The 20,095-nt window shown below is 39.6% G+C and overlaps 1 protein-coding gene across 3 annotated transcripts in view; it reads left to right on the top strand.

Moving 5' to 3' along the window:
- CCDC88C (coiled-coil domain containing 88C) overlaps window positions 1-20,095 on the top strand; it is a 97,084-nt gene that overhangs the window by 53,862 nt on the left and 23,127 nt on the right. For all 3 annotated transcript variants that reach the window (XM_071426608.1, XM_071426609.1, XM_071426610.1), the window contains exons 11-17: window positions 5,240-5,386; window positions 7,763-7,907; window positions 10,585-10,766; window positions 13,809-13,946; window positions 15,377-16,447; window positions 18,491-18,618; window positions 19,484-19,625. In XM_071426608.1, coding sequence (XP_071282709.1) covers window positions 5,240-5,386; window positions 7,763-7,907; window positions 10,585-10,766; window positions 13,809-13,946; window positions 15,377-16,447; window positions 18,491-18,618; window positions 19,484-19,625 — 1,953 coding nt within the window. The remainder of the gene's footprint in view (window positions 1-5,239; window positions 5,387-7,762; window positions 7,908-10,584; window positions 10,767-13,808; window positions 13,947-15,376; window positions 16,448-18,490; window positions 18,619-19,483; window positions 19,626-20,095) is intronic.

The raw sequence follows: 20,095 nt of genomic DNA on the forward strand, positions 1-20,095 counted from the left end.
TAAAATGGATGGTTATTAAATGTAGTAATAGACTACAAAAGCCTGTCCTGCTTCTCAGTAATTCCCAGTTTGCATTAGGAAGAGTGAAGCTCTGCCTCTCTCTGTTTTCCTCCCTCAGGCTGGCAAATCAGTCATGCTCTGCCCTGGCACACTGGCTATCAGTGAGGCATCCTGGTGTTCCCCTTCTGGCTATGCACTGGAGGTGCTTAGCTGTGCCTGCTGCTCAGATCATTTACCTGGAGCTCGGACAGGAGATGTTGTGTCCCCTCATTTGAGATCAAGGGAGTAGCTTTCTGATTGTCCCAGAGCCAGCAGTTTCCTGGACTGCTGTGTTCATGTCCTGCACTGCTAATCTTGCTTAACATAGCATTCAGTTAAGAGACCTTCACATTAGTTTCAAATTTCTTCTAACTCTCCTTGCTCTCTCTTCCATCCTGTCAGTTTTTGGTGGAACTGCAGAATGTCAGAGATTAGTGCTGGCTTTCCAGGGATACGTACCTCCCTGCATTACTGTCATGGTTTAATGCCAGCCAGCAGCCAAGCCCCTTGCAGCCACTAACTCACTCCCCACCAGTGAGATCAGAGGGTGACTTGGAAGGGTAAATGCTGGAGAACTCATGGGTTTAGATAAAGATGGTTTGGTAGGGAAAGCAAAAAGCACACCAAGGAATTAATTCACTGCTTCCCATGATGGGCAGGCAAGTGTTCAGCCATCTCCAGGAGAGCAGAGCCCCATCACATGTAATGGTGACTTGGAAAGTGAAACACAATCACTCCAAATGTCCTCCCCTTCCTTCTTCCCACTTTATATACTGATGCATGATGCCATATGGTCTGGAATATCCCTTTGGTCAGTTTGAGTCACCTGTCCTGGCTGTGTCTCCTCCCAGTTTCCCATGCACCCCCAACTGCCTTGCCATCATGGCAGCACAGAAAGCAAAAGAGGCCTTTGCTCTGTGTGAGCTCTACTCAGCAATGACAAAAACATCTCAATTAACACTGTGTTCAGCCAAATGTAAAACACAGCCCCATAGTAGCCATTTGGCCTACCCCAGCCAAAACCAGCACAAATACAGTAGTGAGACCACGAGTGTTTCCCATTGATCCAGTACATGTCTAATTTGGAGCCACAGTGTGGCCTTTAGCAAAAGTCACTTTTGTAGGAGCTGAGCTTTTCTAACAGGCAACAGGATTGCACAGCTGTGTGCAGGGTGCTGTGTGGTTTAGAATAGACATCAAGTTTCACATTCTCACCACTCCCTCTGGCATCACTGATCAAGTTTTGAATCCAACCATGGACTGACAGCATTGAGCAGCAGGCAAACTCCACTGGTCACAGGCTGGTGCATTCAGAGGATTCCACAGGGCCCTGTTGTGTATTTTTATGGTCACAGACTAGCACAAAGACTGTTCATACTAGCCAGTATCCAGCTTTCCACGGGGCCTCAGTTTTCTGTCAAATCTGACTCAAGTCCTCTGCCCCTCTGAAAGGACAATTAATATCTGGGGTCAATATAGTCTCGGCTTAGATTTGTTCAGGGATATAACATGGTAGAGATTTTTACCTCTAGACAGTACAGTGATTATTCATTTCATGGCATTTACTGGTTGCCAATGGCTTGCTAAGCTCTAACCCTTAAGACCTGAACAAATCATCCAGAGCACACAGTGAAAATGTAGGTGTGTTCAGCATCAGCTGCTTTTCTGTGGTAATGTGATACCTTAGGGCTCATAGGGTCTTGGCAGGGTTGTTAATAAGCAGTGCCAGATTGGTAGGTGAGAAGAAAAAGAGGATTTAATGTTGTGCATCAATGCAGAAAGCTATTAAATGAGCCCTTAAAAATCTTTTCCTTCCTGCTATTGCAGGAGGAGTGCAAAAGGTTGAAATCTGTATGCCAATGTAACACATTTAAGGCTTGTGTGGTGTTCTCCTTCTCTCTATGTCTTGGCAAATTATTCAGGAGTGACATTTTAATTGAACAATCATTCAAGGAACATGAATGTCCTCTGGAGCCTTCCTGCTGGGGTTGCTTAACGAGGTCACAACTGTGAATGTGAAGGAGCAGCTCAGTGCTGGGTTTCCTCCATGGAGTTGCTTCTCTGCAGTGCAGAGCTCCCTTCCAGGATCATCTCCACTGAACCTTTTGTTGTTCCACGAGATGAGATTATTTTCTATGGCCAAGCAGTATGCCTTGCCCAGTTTTTCTTCTTCTCATCATAATCAAATTTCTATGCAGGATGATGGGAGAAGTCTCTTGTCAATTAAAAAAAAAAAAAAGGCAAAAGCATGTCTTGTGTCTTGTATGTTGTCATATAAGTGTTCAATGTTTGATTGTCACAAGATGTTAACTGTTATGGCTCAGCAGCAACAGCTTCTGAACTGCCTGAAGGCAAGGGTTTGAATTGGGCCAGATGCATGTGAAAATTCTTTTTTTTTTTCAGATTTAAACAATCTCATTGCTAATTTAGTTTCTGAAAATGTTTCCCAGTGACAACACACCCTGATCGTGCAACCACTTATCTGCAGAGTTAATTGTAACCATCTGAATGCACAGTGCACATTGTTAAAGCTATTTCAAGTTACAGTTGATAGGGCATCAGACCACAATATGTAATTCATTTTAGAAAGTGCAAAAGCTGAATTATACCCAGTGTATTCAACAAAAAAAAAAATCCACAGCCAAATGTTTTTGTTGCTGATTTTAAATTAACCTTATAGTTTTAAAATAATGTTGGTTGTTTTTTATATTTGAATTATATATTTGGTTATTTTTGTATTTGAATTTGTTAATTTGATTAAAAATGACCTTCAGTTCCAGTGGAAGCAGCACCACCCCATGACCACCACCTGCTGACTGTCTAACAAGTGTGATTTGTGGCCAGTTAGATTTTTAGGTCAGCTGTGTTATTCCAGCAACTTCTGGGAGATGTTAGTGCTGACATGTGTTAGTTAGGACAGCTTTTCTTCCCATGGAAAGCTTCCATGGACTAATTATTTAAATTATATGAACTTTTCAGTATTAAGACAACCTCAGATCTGAGAGTGAGCAATGTCTACCTCATCACAGCAGGCATTTCCACCTGGTTATTAATTTAATATTTCATCAGAACTACTTTGAACTGGCATGACTGCCCATCCTGGGTGCTCAATGGAAAGTGCTTCAGTTTTCCATATAGTGCAGCTCCCACTGGTTTGTGGTTTGTACCAGAGCCTGCATATGTGTATGCACTTGGCACGTAGTTTGGCTCTTGATGAGACACTAAAATAACTAGTTCTTGCTTGGTAGGCAATTTTAAGGATAGTTATGAGGTCATGTCTTTGAGGTCAGACACCACTTCAGTTCTTAGGGCTGTGGTCCAGATTGAGTGTGGTGATCTAGCAAAGTAAACTCTTGGCACATTGCTGTTTCATTACAGATATTCTGGCAGCTTCCATAACACCCAGCAGTTTTTGTGCCATGTACTTCTTCTGGTCTGTCATCTGTTCAGTGTCAACCTTTTAAGTTTGCCCACCCTGAAGTGACCCTGTTAGATCAGACTTGGCCCAAAATGCAGGTTCTGTAACCTTAGTGTTTCAGTATTGTTATTTTAGTTACTAGCATACTCAGACATTTTAAATGAAGATGAACCTCTTCACAAACACTGACATACTAGTCCTTTTAATGCTACTATAGTAGGAAAATTTTTTCTCTCATGATTTGCAAGTTGGTAGCTGACCCACTGAGAGATCAAGGGCAGTATGGTACTGCATGAGGTAGACTTTCCATATTATACCATATAGAGTCAAGCTGCAACAAACAACTATGATTATGAAAGGTCTTTAAATGATGGCCCCCTGTAGTACCAAAAGGCAGGGGAGTGGCTGTCATCAGACACTCTTAACTCATTCTTTACATCTGTCTGTCTTTTTTTCCTTCTTTTCTGTTTGCTTTTTAAATAAAAGCGCTTATATAAGGCTTCTTAAGGCTGATTACACCCCAAAAATGAGAAGATAGTAACTGATTAAGTTGTGAAAGTGATTTGCTCATGCCTCGTGATCTTTCAGGAATCTACTTGGTTTGGATGTTTGTGGTCTGAGAGACCAGACATGAACACTGTGTCAGCAGAGACATCACATTTGAAGTCAGTTATCCAGGAATAAACTTGTCTAGCAGTTTGTCCTGTTTGCACATTTTCTGGTTTTGTATATTTCATTGGAACAGCAGAGTGGATGGGGAGAGAATGATGAAGTTTCTGTAGAGATTCAGTCTGCTTCATGCCCAGTTGTAACTCATCTGGGGAAAATTCCTTACCATATCCATTTAATCTTGAAATGCTGATGAATTCCTGCCATAGAACATACGTCTTGGACTCAAGACTTATCTGGGGATCAGCTAAAGTAAAAGCTAGCAGTGAGGTATTATAGCTTAAAATGAGACATTTTTGATAAATGTGTTTAAAACTTGACCAACATTTCATGGCCAGATTTCGTGCTTTGGATATTTCATGTTTCCAGAATAAGATACTTGAATGAGCAGAGTTTCATTTGATTTGCTGTTTGCAAGGAGCAGTTGCAGTGCAGTATAATTCACCTGTTTCTAATGCTGTGGCTACAACAAAAGAATAAATTAAACTTCTACTCAGTAAAACCAGATCCAGAAGCTGTAATGAGTAAGTGACATGGCTTGTGCAGTTCATGCTCATGTGTTTAGTGGGGAAGTGGCAGGGAGTGTTAAGTGATAAAGTGTTAAGTATAAAACAACTTCTGCTGTTCAAGTGAATTAAAATTCTGTTCATGAGAGAGATAAACTTTATTTAACAGACATTTGCACATGAGTGTACTGAAACAGGAAGGTGGATCTTGAATGTATTGATGGATACTGTACCCCATCCCTTGAAAGTAAAGAATCTGTTTTGAAGCTGGGAAAACAAGGAACTATGATGAATTGGCAAAGGAATTACAACAGTGGAATTGAACAGTTGCTCTTTTCTGTGCACCTTTTGATCTAGCCTCATAAAGCAAAGAAACTGTTAAGCTTGTAAAATTCAGGAAAAAACTCTAAGAAATATTAGATTTACTTGTATAGTGACTCAAAGGAAAAAAAAATACTATCATCTCTCATTAAAATATTAAGTAAAAGTCTTTCTACGAAACAAACATGTCAGATTTCCTTCTTGTTTTTTGCAATGTCACTTCATTAAAATCACTTGGTCTATGAAAAGTCAGTAAGAAATTAATAATGTTACTTTTTTTCCCTAGGAATTAAGAGAAGACAACATTGTATTAATTGAAACAAAAGCCATGCTAGAAGAACAGCTAACCATGGCAAGAGCTCGTGGTGATAAGCTGCATGAATTAGAGAAGGAAAATCTGCAGTTGAAATCCAAACTTCATGATGTAGAGCTGGTATACACTTTCTTTTTCATTATGCTAATTTTTTAAACTGCCATTTTTATCTTTACATAACAAAATCAAGTCACAGAAACTGGTAGATGCAGGCAAATAAATCAATAGTGCTTTTGAAGAGGTTTTTAGATTGAACTTTCTGCACATGAATTCTTGAAATAGTGCAATGTTAACAGTGTAGTTATTGCCAATCCTACATTGTATGAGACTGAAGGTTTTTTATGCAGAAGGTATATCACAATTTTATAGTAAGGTCTGCTTTCACACATTTTGTTAATGGAGATATTAAAATCTGTTTAAGTAGAAGTCTCTTAGATTAGGAAATTATATCTACTCTAGTTAATAGTCTTTCTTGTTGGAAACAAAATCCCCAGCCATTGCAGTCTTTAAGAATCCATTACCACTGTAAAAGACACAAAATTCTAGAATTGCTTTATGTGTAAATCAGAGATATGTTTTATTACTTCATAAATAAGGAAAGGTAGGTAGTAAGTGGAAGACTATTGCCTACAAACAAAAAGCAACACTGGACTTCATAACCCACTAGAAATAATAAGTACTCTTATCTCTTGTATTTTACTTAACAGTTCTCCTCTTATCCCATCATGATTTGAATTCTTGTAGTTTATCTATAGAGGATTTTCAACTGGTTCTGTTGGAAATAAAAATGTGGAGGATGCCATATGGGATGACTAAATCTTGATGTACATCAGTGACAAGGGGTGTCCCTCAGGGATCCATACTGGGCCCAGTGTTACCTAATATCTCTGTCATTTATGACATTGTCAAAGCGGTCAAGTGCACTGTCAGTGGATTTGCAGGTGACACCAAGCAGAGTGGTGTGGTTGACACACCTGAAGGATGGGATGGCCATCCAGAGGGACCTGGACAAGCTCAAGCAGTGGGCCCATGGGGATCTCATGTGGTTGGTTGAAGTTCAAGGTGCAGCACCTGGGTCAGGCAACCCCCGGTATCAACACAGGGTGGGGATGAACAGATCAGAGCAGCTCTGCTGAGAAGGACTTGAGGGTGCTGCTGGGTGAGAGGTTGGTCATGACCCAGCCATGGGCACTCACAGCCCAAAGAGCCAAATGTGTCCTGGGGTGCATCCAAAGCAGCATGATCAGCAGGGTGAGGGAGGGGATTCTGCCCCTCCATTCTGCTCTGCTGAGACCCCCCTGGAATGCTGCATCCAGCTCTGGGGTCCCAGCACAGGAAGGACATGGACCTATTGGAACAAGTCCAGGGGAGGGTATCCAAGAAGATCAGAGGGATGGGGCATCTGTCCTGTGAGGAAAGGCTGAGAGAATTGGGATTTTGCAGCCTGGAGAAGAGGGGGCTCCAGGCTGACCTAATTGCTGCCTTGCAGTAGCTGGAGGGAGCCTAAAGCAGGATGGTGGAAGACATTTTACAGGGGCATGTGGTGATAGGACAAGAGAGAATGGCTTCAAACTAAGAGAGAGTAGGTTTAGATTAGATAATAGGAAGAAGAAATTCTTTACTGTGAGGGTGTTGAGGCACTGAAAGAGGTTTCCCAGAGAAGTTGTGGATGCTTCATTCCTAGAAGTGTTAAAGGCCAGGTTGGATGGGACTTTGAACAACCTGGTCTAGTGGGAAGTGTCCCTTCCCTTGGTAAGAACTGCATAACCTTTAATGTCCCTTCCATCCCAAACCATTTTATGATTCTATGATTCAGAATATTACAAAGATCATGTAATGCTCAGCTTCTCCAAAGTTGCTGGAGATTTTGCATACTTTTCTGGTGACTTGATGAATTTTTGAGTTTTGGTTTCTGAAAAGCTGAGAACCACTGAGGCAGCATTTCAGTTCCCACAAAAGCAAATGGCCCAAATAGTCACAAGAAGCAACAGTAGATTCATTCTCCAGGTCTGTTTTCAGGAGTTAGGATTCAAATTATGAGGCAGGTGTTACTTGCTTATCCATATGGCTGTGTCCAAGTTTGATGTGATGAGTTGAAGCTCTGCAGAATTCAAGGTTCTATCTGAAGAACTTCAGTGTGTCAGAGCATGATGATGCATGTTTTTGAGGAGCTTAGCTCTGGAGACATCCTGAATCTGGTCTGCCATACTAGTCCTGGCTTGCAGTGGCCCTGTCATCACCCAGTGAGTTCCCACTGCCATTCCCCTCTCTCCAAGTGTATCATGGACCAGAGCTGGTGCTAAACGGGACCAGTTGGGCTTTGCTTTCTGTGGCTCATACAGGTAGCCCACTGCAGACATGTAGTGCTGAAGATGTATTTCATGATAAAACCCCAGTGTTTAAGGAGATTCTTCTACCCTCAGCATACACTGTGCTTGCAGCAGCTCAGCCTGCAGTGTTAGAGATCTCACTTTCATTCATGTGTGTCTTGCACAGGACCGGGACACAGACAAGAAGAGAATTGAGGAGCTGCTGGAGGAGAACATGGTCTTGGAGATTGCACAGAAACAGAGCATGAACGAGTCTGCACACCTAGGCTGGGAACTAGAACAGCTGTCAAAAAGCACTGATCTTGCAGATAGTGAGTACCACCTGTGGTAGCTGTGGTGTTTGTTTATTCTGTTTCAGAATAAACAGATTGGTTCACTGGGAACAGAAGTTGAATCCAAGATTGGAAAGCTTCTCTCATTCATCCACTTGACTTTGACCTTCCTTTTTTTGAACTTCTAAAGTGTATTCCTCTTCCTTTCACTCTCTTTTGAAAGCATCAAAATGTTTTCCTTTTGTTATGTTCATCACTGAGAGAATGACTTTTAAGTATTACACTTTAATAAAAATTAAAAAATAAAGAAAGCTTTGCAAATGACACAGCAGAAATGTCACATTGAATATTTCTAACTGAATGGTTGGGTGGAGTCTGTGATCTTTAGTATTCTTTAGTACAGTTAATACAGACAGTTATGTGGTCTTTTAAGTCCCAGGAAGTAATGTATGCTGAAGTCATTTATTTTTACAAGATACTGAAAAATGTGTGCAGTTAAAATAACTGGCTGATTTTTTTTCTTGGAGTGGTTGATTTGATTTCCGTAGCTATCACAAACATAGCTTATTCTTTCTTCACTGGACAGGTTTTAGCATTGGTTCCTGTGTTTAGCATTTCTTCTGTCTATTACAGCAGCCTAAATAACAATTCTAAGTGGAACTTGGGAAATATAAGCTATTTCTTCTAATTCAACATGCAGCTTTGAGTATTGAGTATTCACCTTATTTTGCTAAGATTTGCATATTTGGCTTTGTGAGCCAGGAACAGTTGAACTTGAAAACAAAGGAATAAATTAGAGTGAGCAGATGTTAAGTTTTCAGTGAAACTATCTAGAATAGCTTTGTTTTGTAAAACAGCTGTGTGTGTGGCTTACACCAATTGTGAAATCTTCTTGCTGTCTAGGATCTGAGTTCTCTTCACTAAGATTAATGACTAGTTAATTGTTACTTCTAAATAATAATCTTGCAAAGCAGGTTATGTTAGCATGAGAAATGAATGTCACTCTATTACTCCTTCTGTGTAATCAACAACATTGCTCATTGTGTTAGTGGGGGGAAAAACACAGTTCTCTCCAAACTTAAAACTTTTGATCAAGAGTATTTCAGGAAAATAGAAAAATATCTAAATTTTATGGCCCGTTTAAAATACCAAGTTTTGTTCCCTTCCTGATTTGCTTTCACTGTTGATGTAATCAAAGGAGGAATGCTAGTTACCTCTTATTAACTAATTTCTATCAAACATAACTTTAAAAATTTGCTTGAGTGATTTAGCACTGCACTGATGTGTAGCATTTTAGCACTGGAGCTTCAGAAGCTCTCTGATTAACCAAAGAAAAAGAATGAGGAACTGAGAACATCCATAAATTTGTATTCAGTAGGAAAATAAAATGGTGAAGGAAGTGGATTTTTTTTTCTTTTAAGAACATGTAAATTTGGACTTTTATTTAATGGAAGTGCTGTTCTGACTTTACAATAATTATCTGTAAGAAGTTTTATTTCAATCCATGTTGCTGTTCTGAATGCAGCTTTTTTGTACAAATAGAGTCAGACTGCAAAACTCTTCTGGAAAATCTCCCATTCCTGGCTATCAAGTAGAGTCTGCAAAGGTGGCGGATAGAAGATTTTACCAGCTAGTTTGGTATTTTTTATTAAAAATAATTTTAAAAATAAGCATGAGAAAAAGTAATTTAGGTGGACTTCAGAACAGAACTCAACTGGAGTATTTAGTTAGTAAATGTTAAGTATTTGAGTCTTCACTTGACCAAAGCTTTCCAGGTGATGCTCTGCAAAAGAGACAAACAGAATTTTACCAATCTCAGAAAGTTGCCAGCTTAAAGTACTCAGTATGCTGTAGTGCTTATTTAGAAGGAGTTACTAATTTTCTTTTGTTTAAAGACAGTGTTTAAGTCAATTTCATATGAAATGTGATTTTGAGGTGATGGGTAGCAATTATTTCATGTGTACAAGAAGGTTGCTCTTATAATTATTCAAATGCAGGGCAGAGAAATTAAGAGAGCAGTGAGGCTCAGGTGATGGATTTGAGTCTGAGAGGTAGTGAGACTTTTGATCTACAAGCATTGAGTAAAACAACAACTCTGTTGTAAGACTTGAATACATTTAGTTCTGAGATTTCAACTTCAGACACTTCTCAGATCAGCATTATGATGGGTGTCCCGTGCCTGGATACCTAGTAGTAAATTATTCTCTGTGCTTCAGCATACTCTTGATGAAGAAGCTATAAAGATAAGCACTGGAATTCTCTTTTGTAAGAATCTTTTCTATAACTGAATGTGATTGAATACCTGAGTTTTCACTAGCTCTTGTAAGTGCACCACCTTGCTGTTTTAGCAAAAACTTAGCAGGGGTTTACTTTCTGCCTCAGTTTATTTCTATGATGAAAGTATGAGATAGTAGCACAGTATATTTTGTTACTAACATTAGACATGCTCCCTACGTGACTAAAGCAAATTTAAGATGAATTAAGAAAGTAAGCAACTTTTTAGATGGCTGGCTGTTCAGATAGTACTCTATTTATTGAAGGTGTTAATGGTTGTCTGTGAAAATGAGTTCTGTTTTTAACTAAGTATTTACTTAGCAGTCAAGCTGAAATTGTAAGACTGACAGCAATAATCTTCATCCAAGTAGATCTTGTGCACCTCAGAAGGAGACATTGGTGAATTGATTAGTGCCACCTTCTGCTTCTCATGTTTCAACAGCCAGAAAGTCCTTTGTGTTTGAGTTGAATGAATGTGCTTCGAGTCGAATACTGAAGCTGGAGAAAGATAATCAGAGCTTGCAGAACACAATCCAAGAGCTGAGAGATGCCTCCTTGACCTCCAGAGAGAGCAGCCTAAAGTTTGTGGAACTGGAAAAGGAAAATCAGCAGCTTAGCAAAAAGGTAATTTGCTCACAGGAGCAAATGGAGCTCTCAGATTTTTTAAACACAGTGCACAAAGGGCTGTGCAGCATTCCTGAATGATGAGAGTTTTCAGGGAGTTCACTCGTGATCCCCATAAGACTGACCATGATTTTGGTCCTGTCTATTTAATTGCATTCTAATGCAATTAAATTCTAATAATTTTATTTAATGCCTTCTACTTCACTGCCTGCTTATGTGCGTCATAGTAAGAAAAAGTGACTGTTCCTGTTAAATAAAAGCTGGTTTTTAGTGCCTGTTTGCCCCTATCAGATTGTACTGTTGATTGTGTCCCTCTCTGTTGTCTCACAGAAAGGAAGCCATGGTCACATTGAACTATTTTTGTTTTTTGAAAGTTAAATAATTTTTACATGTAAATCAAATCAATTACACAGGTGAATTCAGGTTAGTATATTTTAAATGTCTTTCTTGCTGTCCAGAGTCCTGGGCCTGCTTTTTCTTGTCCTCTTAGCTGTTACAAATTCTTTAGTGTTTCTCTCTGTCTGTAAAGACCTCAGCTCTTTCCATCTTTGTAACAAGCATGTAGGTCATCATTTTTTAATTTTACTTACATGTACATGTGTTGCACTCTGTTATTAACTTTGATTACATTTAGCTCAAATGCCACCTCAGTCCTTGTCCTTGTGAAATACACTGCTCCAGTTCACCTCCAACTACCAGCCCTTATTTTTGTCTGACTAGTTACTTGATTCCTCAGGTCTGATGAATTGAGCCAAATGCTGCTGGGAAAAAAAGGATGCTTCCTACTCTACAGTATTAAAACATTTTCATGTTTGATTTTTCCACATTCCTACCATTCATAAATTATCCACAATATAAGGCTCATTTCTCCTTTTTCCATTGCTTCTGTAACCCGTGTGTGTGAGACATTGAAGCAATGATTTCAGTTCTGTTTGGCTTGCCTGTGAGCTAGCTGAATCCCTTAAAGAACAAGGGAGGGAAGCACCTACATATGAAATACTGCTTGTGGATTCCTAGATTGTAACAAGCCCATTTCTCTGCTAGGGAGAGCACTATCCAGAACTGGATCATTCCATCTTCTGCAGAGATTCATTTGCTAAGCTGAGATCAGTTCTGTTTTTTCTTTCTTTCTTTTGTGAAAAAAGGAATACTGCAAAGATTCTGTTTACTCTAATTTTCCTTCCACACTTCTATTTATGACCGGTTCTGTATAAGTAATTCAATCCAGCTCTAATTTACATGCCTAAAACTGGAGATGGAGGCATAGAAAGCACTCAGCAGATACCTGTGGTGTACTGCAATTTAAATCACTTGAACAACTGTGATCAGCCTCTGGCTTTGTCCCAGGCAAATTCCTGTGGGCACCTCCTGTTATGGCACTGTATTGGTGCCAACAGTTGTGATTCCCTTCAATTAGAATACAGTGAGGTGTGCCAGGGGAAATAATAGGCCAAGTCTCAGATTTGTTGCAAAATGTTTGCTACAGTGGGCAGGGGAGAGTGCAAGAACTCTGGAGGAGTGTTAAAGTCAAGCATGTGTAAGTCAGAGGGCAAGAGATGAAGAAGAATTTTTCTCAAATGTTCTATGTCTTTGGGGTTCTTTTGGTAAATTTCCTGAGATATCCATAGTAAAATCCTGTCTCCATAAAGTTGTTTAACTGCGCTGAGATTTCATCCACTGTCTGAGACTTTCAAAAATTGTTGTTTGATTATGCTTGTTTATCTGCTGATCTAGTGGTTGGTGGGATCATGTAGCTGAAACAAGATTATTCTAGTAGTACCAGAGGAGATGCTATAAAAAGTAGTTATGTACATTTTTTTTCCTTTTTTACAAGGTTTTCAGAGGAGCTGGTAGTAGAAAACCCTCCTTTCAGGCACACTCAAGTAGTAGCAGTCAAAGTACCTGTCTTTTGTCTCTGCCTTTCTGACTTACTGAAAAGAGCTGTAAGTAGTAATGTCTTACTTGCCTCCAGTTTTCTGGGAAGTGCAGATGAAGATCAGCTATTGCTGAGCTACTGAGTTTGTTGCAGCTTTCTGTGAACAGCTCCTTTCAGACCAATGAATCTCCACATGGTTACATTTCTGGCTGCTGAGCCCTCCTTATCTCCAATCTGGGCAGCCCCTGCTTGTTTAAACACTTCCTGTAATGAGGGGCATGTTGACATAGGCAGAGCCCAGCCTCCAGCTATTTCCCACTTGGAAGAATTAGGTTTAATACCCCTTTCATTGACATTTTCACTCTTGGCAGAGTTGATAATACCAAAACAAAAATGAGCTGATACTTGTGCAGAGCTGTAGGTGCTCACAGTACTTTGCAAGTTTAAAAAGGAATTATTTCCTGGCTTGGGGAGTACAGTTCCCAGAACCTCTTGGTTCTAAGTACTGAAGAGCTACTGCTTTTCTGCTTCTCATGCATTACAAGTACAGCTTTCAAAATGAATAATAAGAAAACTTTATTTGTTGTAGGACTGGAGCCTTATTCACAAATCTTTCAAATGGAGTATTTTCACCTGCTAGGGGAGAGGGAACACAGAACAGAACACAGAGAGTGGGAGCATGAACTTGGTCACCCCAGTGCTTTAGTGTTTTTCCTCTCTTCCTGTTTTAGGTTGGAGTTTTGGTCTTTTAGTGCTGTTGCTCACTGAAGTGTCTTAATAACTGCCTGCATTAACTGGTAGAGTAAGACCATCAGTGATGGAGAGGCTGGGAGGAGGCAAGTTCCTCAGGAAGGGGAGCACCAGAAACTTAATTCCTGTTGACAGGGGCACAACAGGGCATTCAGCGGGCAGGTGAACTAAACATTTCTTACTGCTGTGCCTTATATGCTCTGATCTTTAAAGGCATGAAGAAGATTCTTAGCACTGTGAGAAAAACAAGACAGTCCATTTTCTCCTCTGAGACTGGTAACTGCAGGAGAGAGGGATTTAATCTTTTAGCCATAGTCCCCATCTCATTTCTCTCTGGTCTTCAAAATGACTTAAAGTGCAGACAGTCCTTGTGTCCAGCTGTGGTTGATGTGTTTTGGTGTGTTCTCTTCACACAGATTGAGAAGTTGCAAAATCAAATTGAAAAAGAGAAGCAAAGCAATCAAGATTTGGAAACCTTGAGTGAAGAGCTGATAAAAGATAAAGAGCAGCTGCAAGTTGTCATGGAGACTCTAAAAGCTGACAAAGACAGACAGGTGCGAATTTCTCAAATGTAATATAACAACATGTGCTCAGTAATGGTAATTCAGTGATGCCATGTACAGCCTCTGGTTCTCTCAGGGAGATAAGGCAATTTGAGAGCTATTAAGTGCAGGTTGAACTTGTTCAAATCTAGGTTAAAATCTTCTGCAAGTGTAAAAGCCCAGCATGTTCTGCTGATTCCTGCTCTTGTTACCATAAGGGGATCTTTAGGCTATTATATGAACAGACATTCCCCCTTGAGTGAAAAAAGCCCTTGGATCTTACTAAATGGAATACCAACTGGTTTTAGGATGTGCAAATAAATCCCCATTTTGTTGCTAAAGGTTGATCTTCTACCACCTGTATGGCATGATTGGTTTGGTTGAGGTTATTTAGCCACTCAGCCTTTTTGCTCTATTTAAAAGAGATGCTGAGAAAGTATTTATATTTTCTGGATTGACGTTTTAGTTGCCCTTCAGCTTTAACCACTGTGCTGCAGTTCATGTGCAATGCTTGAAAACTCTCCTATTACAGGTTTGTGCAAGTATCATCTGCACTGATTTGACAAATTAAAAAAATACAGACACAGATCATTAGAGACTGGTCTGAATATTCTCAATCTGTATTAAAATCTACTCTTAAGTTTTTGTGAGGTGAAAATTAAATAGCAAAATGTCTAATTTGTGTAGTTCTTTTCATCTTGAAGAATTTTTACCCAGACTTCTCCCTAGGAAAATGCACTTTACCAACAAAGTCTTATATTTTAGTTAGAACAAATACAGACTCTTTGTGGCAGGAATTAATAGATGGTTTGAAAGTAGGGCAGGAAGTGAAACCGGAAATATTCCCAGTTGTTAAAAAAGAGTAGTTTGTGGTTTTTTTCAGGTCTAGGCCTGATTTGTGTGGATGTTGTCTAGTATAAAAATCAAATGCAAATTGCAGTCTAAATTACAATTGCATCAGCTGAAATTTGACCAGTGGGGTAAGTGTACTGTCCTTACAGGAAGTGTGTCTTTAATGACATCTGTAACTGCTCTACATTTTCAAGTATTGTGAGGTTCCTGGCACCTTACCAGAGATAATTTCAGTCTTCAGGTCCCCAAGATGAAGGTAAACCTAGATTGAAAGATACCCTCTATTAAGAATGATTTGTAACAAAGCATCTTCTCCAAGGTGTTGTCTGAAGGTCTTCTGTCTGCTTTCTCCTTCTGCCCCTGCCTTCTTGGATGGTAGCAGGAATGTAGCACAGTTTTTAATTTATTAAAATAAATTTTTTAAGAGTTTGGGTTCTTGGTTACCAAGTCAATAATTTGCTGAGAAATTTGTCTTGGATTAAATTGATTATGATATGATATGATTTGTTAACAGTCATCTCTCTGCTTTAGGACTAATTTGTACCACACTTGTAAGTAGATGAATAACATTTGCACAACTGTTTATGTAGATAAAGGACCTTAAACAAGAAAATGATCACCTTAATCAAGTTGTCCTATCCCTGAGACAAAGATCACAAGTGAGCAGCGAGGCAAGAGTGAAAGATATTGAAAAAGAGAACAAAATCCTTCATGAAACAGTAACTGAGACAAGTAGCAAACTGAGCAAGCTGGAATTTGAGAAGAAACAATTGCAAAAAGATTTTGACCAGGTTAGAGAAAAAGTGGAAAGAGTGGAAGAAATGGAAAAAGAGCTCCACCGGCTGGAGAGGGAAAATGAACAGCTCACAAAAAAGGCAGCAGTGATGAAAATAGTGACAGAAAAAGTGGAAGTTCTTGAGCAAGAGAATGGTGATCTGGAAGTGGAAAATAGGAAATTAAGAAAATCCTTGGACACATTACAAAATATTTCCATCCGTCTTAGTGACCTGGAAAGGGACAACAAGCAATTGGATGAAGAAAATCTGGAGCTTAGAAGAGTGGTAGAGACCATGAGATTTACTAGCACAAAAATGGCACAAATAGAAGCAGAAAATAAAGATTTGGAGAGGGAGAAAGAGGACTTAAGAAAGAATGTGGAAATGTTAAAAGCAATGAACAAGAAATCAGAGAGGCTGGAGCTAAGCTATCAGAGTATCAGTTCTGAAAACCAGAGACTTCAGCAAATTGTGGAGAACAGCAGTAAAAAGATCCAGGAATTAGAAAAAGAAATTCAAGGAATGGAGAGTGAAAATCAGGTCCTCCAGAGGAACCTTGAAGAGCTAAAGGTTTCTGCCAAACGGCTAGAGAGCTTAGAAAAGGAAAATAAAGCCCTAGAACAAGGAATGTCTCAGCTAGAAAAAGACAAAAAAATGCTAGAGAAAGAAACCAAACGGCTTTGGCAGCAAGTGGAGCTGAAAGATGCTATTTTGGATGACAGTACAGTAAAGCTAGCAGTCGCTGAGAAGGAAAACAAGACACTAGAAAAGGAAATTGCTCGATTCAGAGAGTCATCTTGTAAACTGAAAGAGTTTGAAAAGGACAATAAAGACCTCCTAAAGCAAGTTACAATTGATAAGAGAACACTAGCTACACTGAGAGAGGTAAGCAAGTTAATTCTACTGGGTTCTATGCTGCTATTTTTTGTTTTCTCAGCTCAGTGAACTACTAAAGGGATATATCTCTGTCCCACAGGAGATCTTCACAGCCTTAACACAGCCTTCACAGTCATTTGAAAGTGTTGCCTTGGAAAGTGGAACAGGCCAAGAACTGCAGTTGGTGCAGTTGTACAGTGTCCACTTTGTGTCCACAATACAGTCTCTAAATTACATCTTTTTTTCATGCAGAATAAAATTTTACAACAGCTCTTATGTGGTGCCTGTTAACCAAAGACTTTGATACTTTCCTCTAACCGTGGCTACAAAATTTTTTGCTAACGTGAGAGCTCCAGTGGGGGAGATTGACTCTCAGGGAGTCAATCCAGCTGATTGACTCTCAGGCCTAGAAATGTCTAGCACTTGTTGAGGACACATAGACATCCCTCTTCTGAGACAAAACCATCCCAAATGAGCAACCTAAACCAGCTGCACCAAGATCTTGCTTTACAGCATCTTTCCCCAAATGTTTCCCTGCTGGATGAGAGCGTGCTAAGCAGCGGCGATCTCTCCCTGTGCCAGGCATTAGGACATGGGCAATCTGAGGATGTGTGTGCTAGAGCCTGACACTCTTACATGTGGCCTATGAGCAGATTTAGATTATTGCAGCTTGCTCTCATTGCCTGTCCTGGCTGCTGTTGTCCTGCCAGCACCAGGTTTCCTGTGAAGGACTATTAAAATGAAAAAGGGTTGTGCTGCAGTAGCTCAGTGAAATAGATAAGTTTAGCAAGATTAATATAGTAAGCAATTGCTTACTTCAAGGTTTAGTTTTATTTCAATTTTGAAGCATTAGAGTAATTTTGAGGAGGAGAAATAAAGTCTGTCAGAAAAACTCGACACAGTCCCAAGTTACGTTTCTATCCAACTTTCCTTAAAAATTATTAAAACAATATAATTTCTGAGAAGGCTCCTCTATAATCTTTCCATTCTCAGATTTTGCAGATTTCCAGTGGTGCACACCCATATAATAGCCCATCTTCTTTTCTTTAGTATTTTCCATAGATCCTGCAGAAGGAGTTAATGGATGTTAAAGGGACCTCTTTACAGATCACTGGACTGGCACTGACCTTAACCATATTTTTACCTTGCCATGTGAATGAATTCATGGCTAAATTTGTGATGTCAGAGGACTATTGAATACCTACAGTTTGACAAAGTATTTTTATAAAATTTTATTCTTGGTTCTGTTTGACATTCAGGATAATTTTTCTTAATTTAAAGTTCTTCAGTAGCTTTTTTGTTCTTTCTTCATGTGTTGTTTAAGAAAACTTTTAGCAGAAACACAAGCAATGTAGATCTCTATGGTGCATTTGTATTTCAGAGAATTTTGAGTGGTAGGGATCTTCACACTTAGCTATGCACCAAAAATAATCTGTCCTTTTTAGAAGTGCAGGTGGCACTACATCTACCCAGGCCATTTCCACACAGACCACTTCACTGGCACAACAGCAAAGCATTTACCATATGTGAGAAACTCAGTGCATTATTCACTGCTGACCCTGTTACCACAACCCTTGGTAATAACATAGCTACAATACCTCAGGAGACTCCCATACTGAAGTCCTGTTGCTCCTGAGTGTGTACCAGTGCTGGCAGGGCTTTTTGTCCTAGCTGAGAGATGGAAACTCCCCCTGCTGGTGTCCCCAGCCCTGCACAATCCTTGTGTGGCACAGAGACGGGGTGGTGTCTCCTGGCCTGCACATCCCCTCCTTCAGCAGGCAGGCACAAAGCCAGTGTTGGCAGAAGTAGTTCAGTACAGTGAGTGAAACAAAGGCCAAAAGAAGCATTCTGCAGATTTATTTCAAGTGACCTATAAATAAAACCAATCAGTTTAATTCTGCACTCAGCTGTCACTGAGGAAGAATTTTAACTGACCTGCTTGAAACTAGGATTTTATCCAATGAATTTTTCATTACACTTAAAAACATGTATAGTGCTGGATAATTACCACCACCCTTTGCATAGCAAGTAATTGTGTTAATGCTGTTTCAGGATTTGGTCCTGGAGAAGCTGAAGAGTCAAAAGTTGTCTAGTGAGCTGGACAAACTGAGCCAGGAACTGGAGAAGATGGGATTGAGCAAAGAGCTGCTGCTGGAGGATGATAATGGCAATGATGACACGTAAGGAAACGGAGCTCTTCCAGTCCTTCTTTTGACTCAGCCTAACTGAAACCCTTTGCCTTTCTTTTTGGTTCTCATCTGCCTCCTTGCCATTACCCTTAACAGTTTTGGACATAAACCACATTTTTATGAGGCAAGCTTGGCAGGATACTGTAAGTTTTGCAAAACATTTTCTTGGGTGGAAGGAAGAAATGCCACTTTGTCCCCAAGCTAGCAGTGTTACTGCAGTTCCTCTGTACTCCCCAGCTGAGTAGCTATTTCAGTGTGTATTTCTCTTCATGTAGAATGTCTGTTAAACAGTGTCTGTCATTACTTCATGTAATTGGTGGTCTAGATACCTGTTTATATAAACATAGATGTTGCCTAAGAAATATCTGATGGCAAGGATTTCCTTTGTGAGTCCTATAGTAATGAGCAGACAATCCCAACAACCTGTGTGTATATTGGCTTCTTGGTTAGACCTACTTAGAGAAACCTCCCCATCTTGTAGGAATCTTTAAACTGTGGATCTTCCTCCTTGTTAAAAATCTACAAAAGAGCCATATGAAGAGTTTTCTGTAGTGTAATTATGGGGAAAAGAGAGAAACTTATTTTCTTTCAAGTTATGTAACTCTTTGATATTTCTGTAGAACCGTGCTGGAGTTAATCTCTATTAAAATTGATTGGATTTTCCACAAGTGAATTCCCTAGCTATAATATATCAGTAGTAATCTGCAGCAGTAGAGGAAATAATTTTCCTGAAGAAGCAGGCATGTATAATTTAAGATGTAGTGAGATTGGGAACAGGTGAAGGTGAAGTCTGCTGTTTAGATGGTGGCTCACATCCTAGTGGCAGACATCAGAAAGCTATTACCATATTTTTCAGAAAATACAAGGTTCTGGAAAGCAAAACTGAATCAGCACTAAAATCAACTCTAGCTGTGAAAGAGGAGAAGATTGCAATGCTGGAAGCTCAAGTGAAAGACTTTCTGAACTTGAACCAGCAGTTACAGAATGATTTAAATATGGTAAGACCTTAAGTGAATTTTAATTTTTCACATTGCAGTTCTGCACATTCACATGTTTGGGGATTTTTTGGTTTGAGGTTAGATTTTTTTTTTTTATCGAAGAGCAGGTTTGTTCTTCTCGTTGCCCCTCCCTATACACATCCTTTCTAAGAAACCTTTTTTTCACTAGACTGCCTTTTTTTTTCCCTTTGTAATGACACAAAATTAATAAAAAAAATTTGGGCTAGGAGCACATCAGGAGGGGTTTTCTTGGATAACTGCTCTTTGTAGATCTGTTTTCCCATGTTTTTTTTCATTAGCATAGCTGTGTTTTTCTGCCTTGTTTAGTGGAAACATGGGCTGAGGAAGACTGCAGTTGAAACATATCCCCCAAGAATAGCCTGTTTGTTAGGTGACAGTGAGCTTGAGTCTAAAGACACCTGACATGAGGGCAAGAGATGTGGATTCTTCCACCTGTCTGTGTCTCAGCT

The sequence above is a fragment of the Agelaius tricolor genome, unplaced genomic scaffold (genome assembly GCF_023055355.1).
Source record: "Agelaius tricolor isolate 1412-34295 unplaced genomic scaffold, bAgeTri1.0.p SCAF_5, whole genome shotgun sequence".
Taxonomy (NCBI): domain Eukaryota; kingdom Metazoa; phylum Chordata; class Aves; order Passeriformes; family Icteridae; genus Agelaius; species Agelaius tricolor.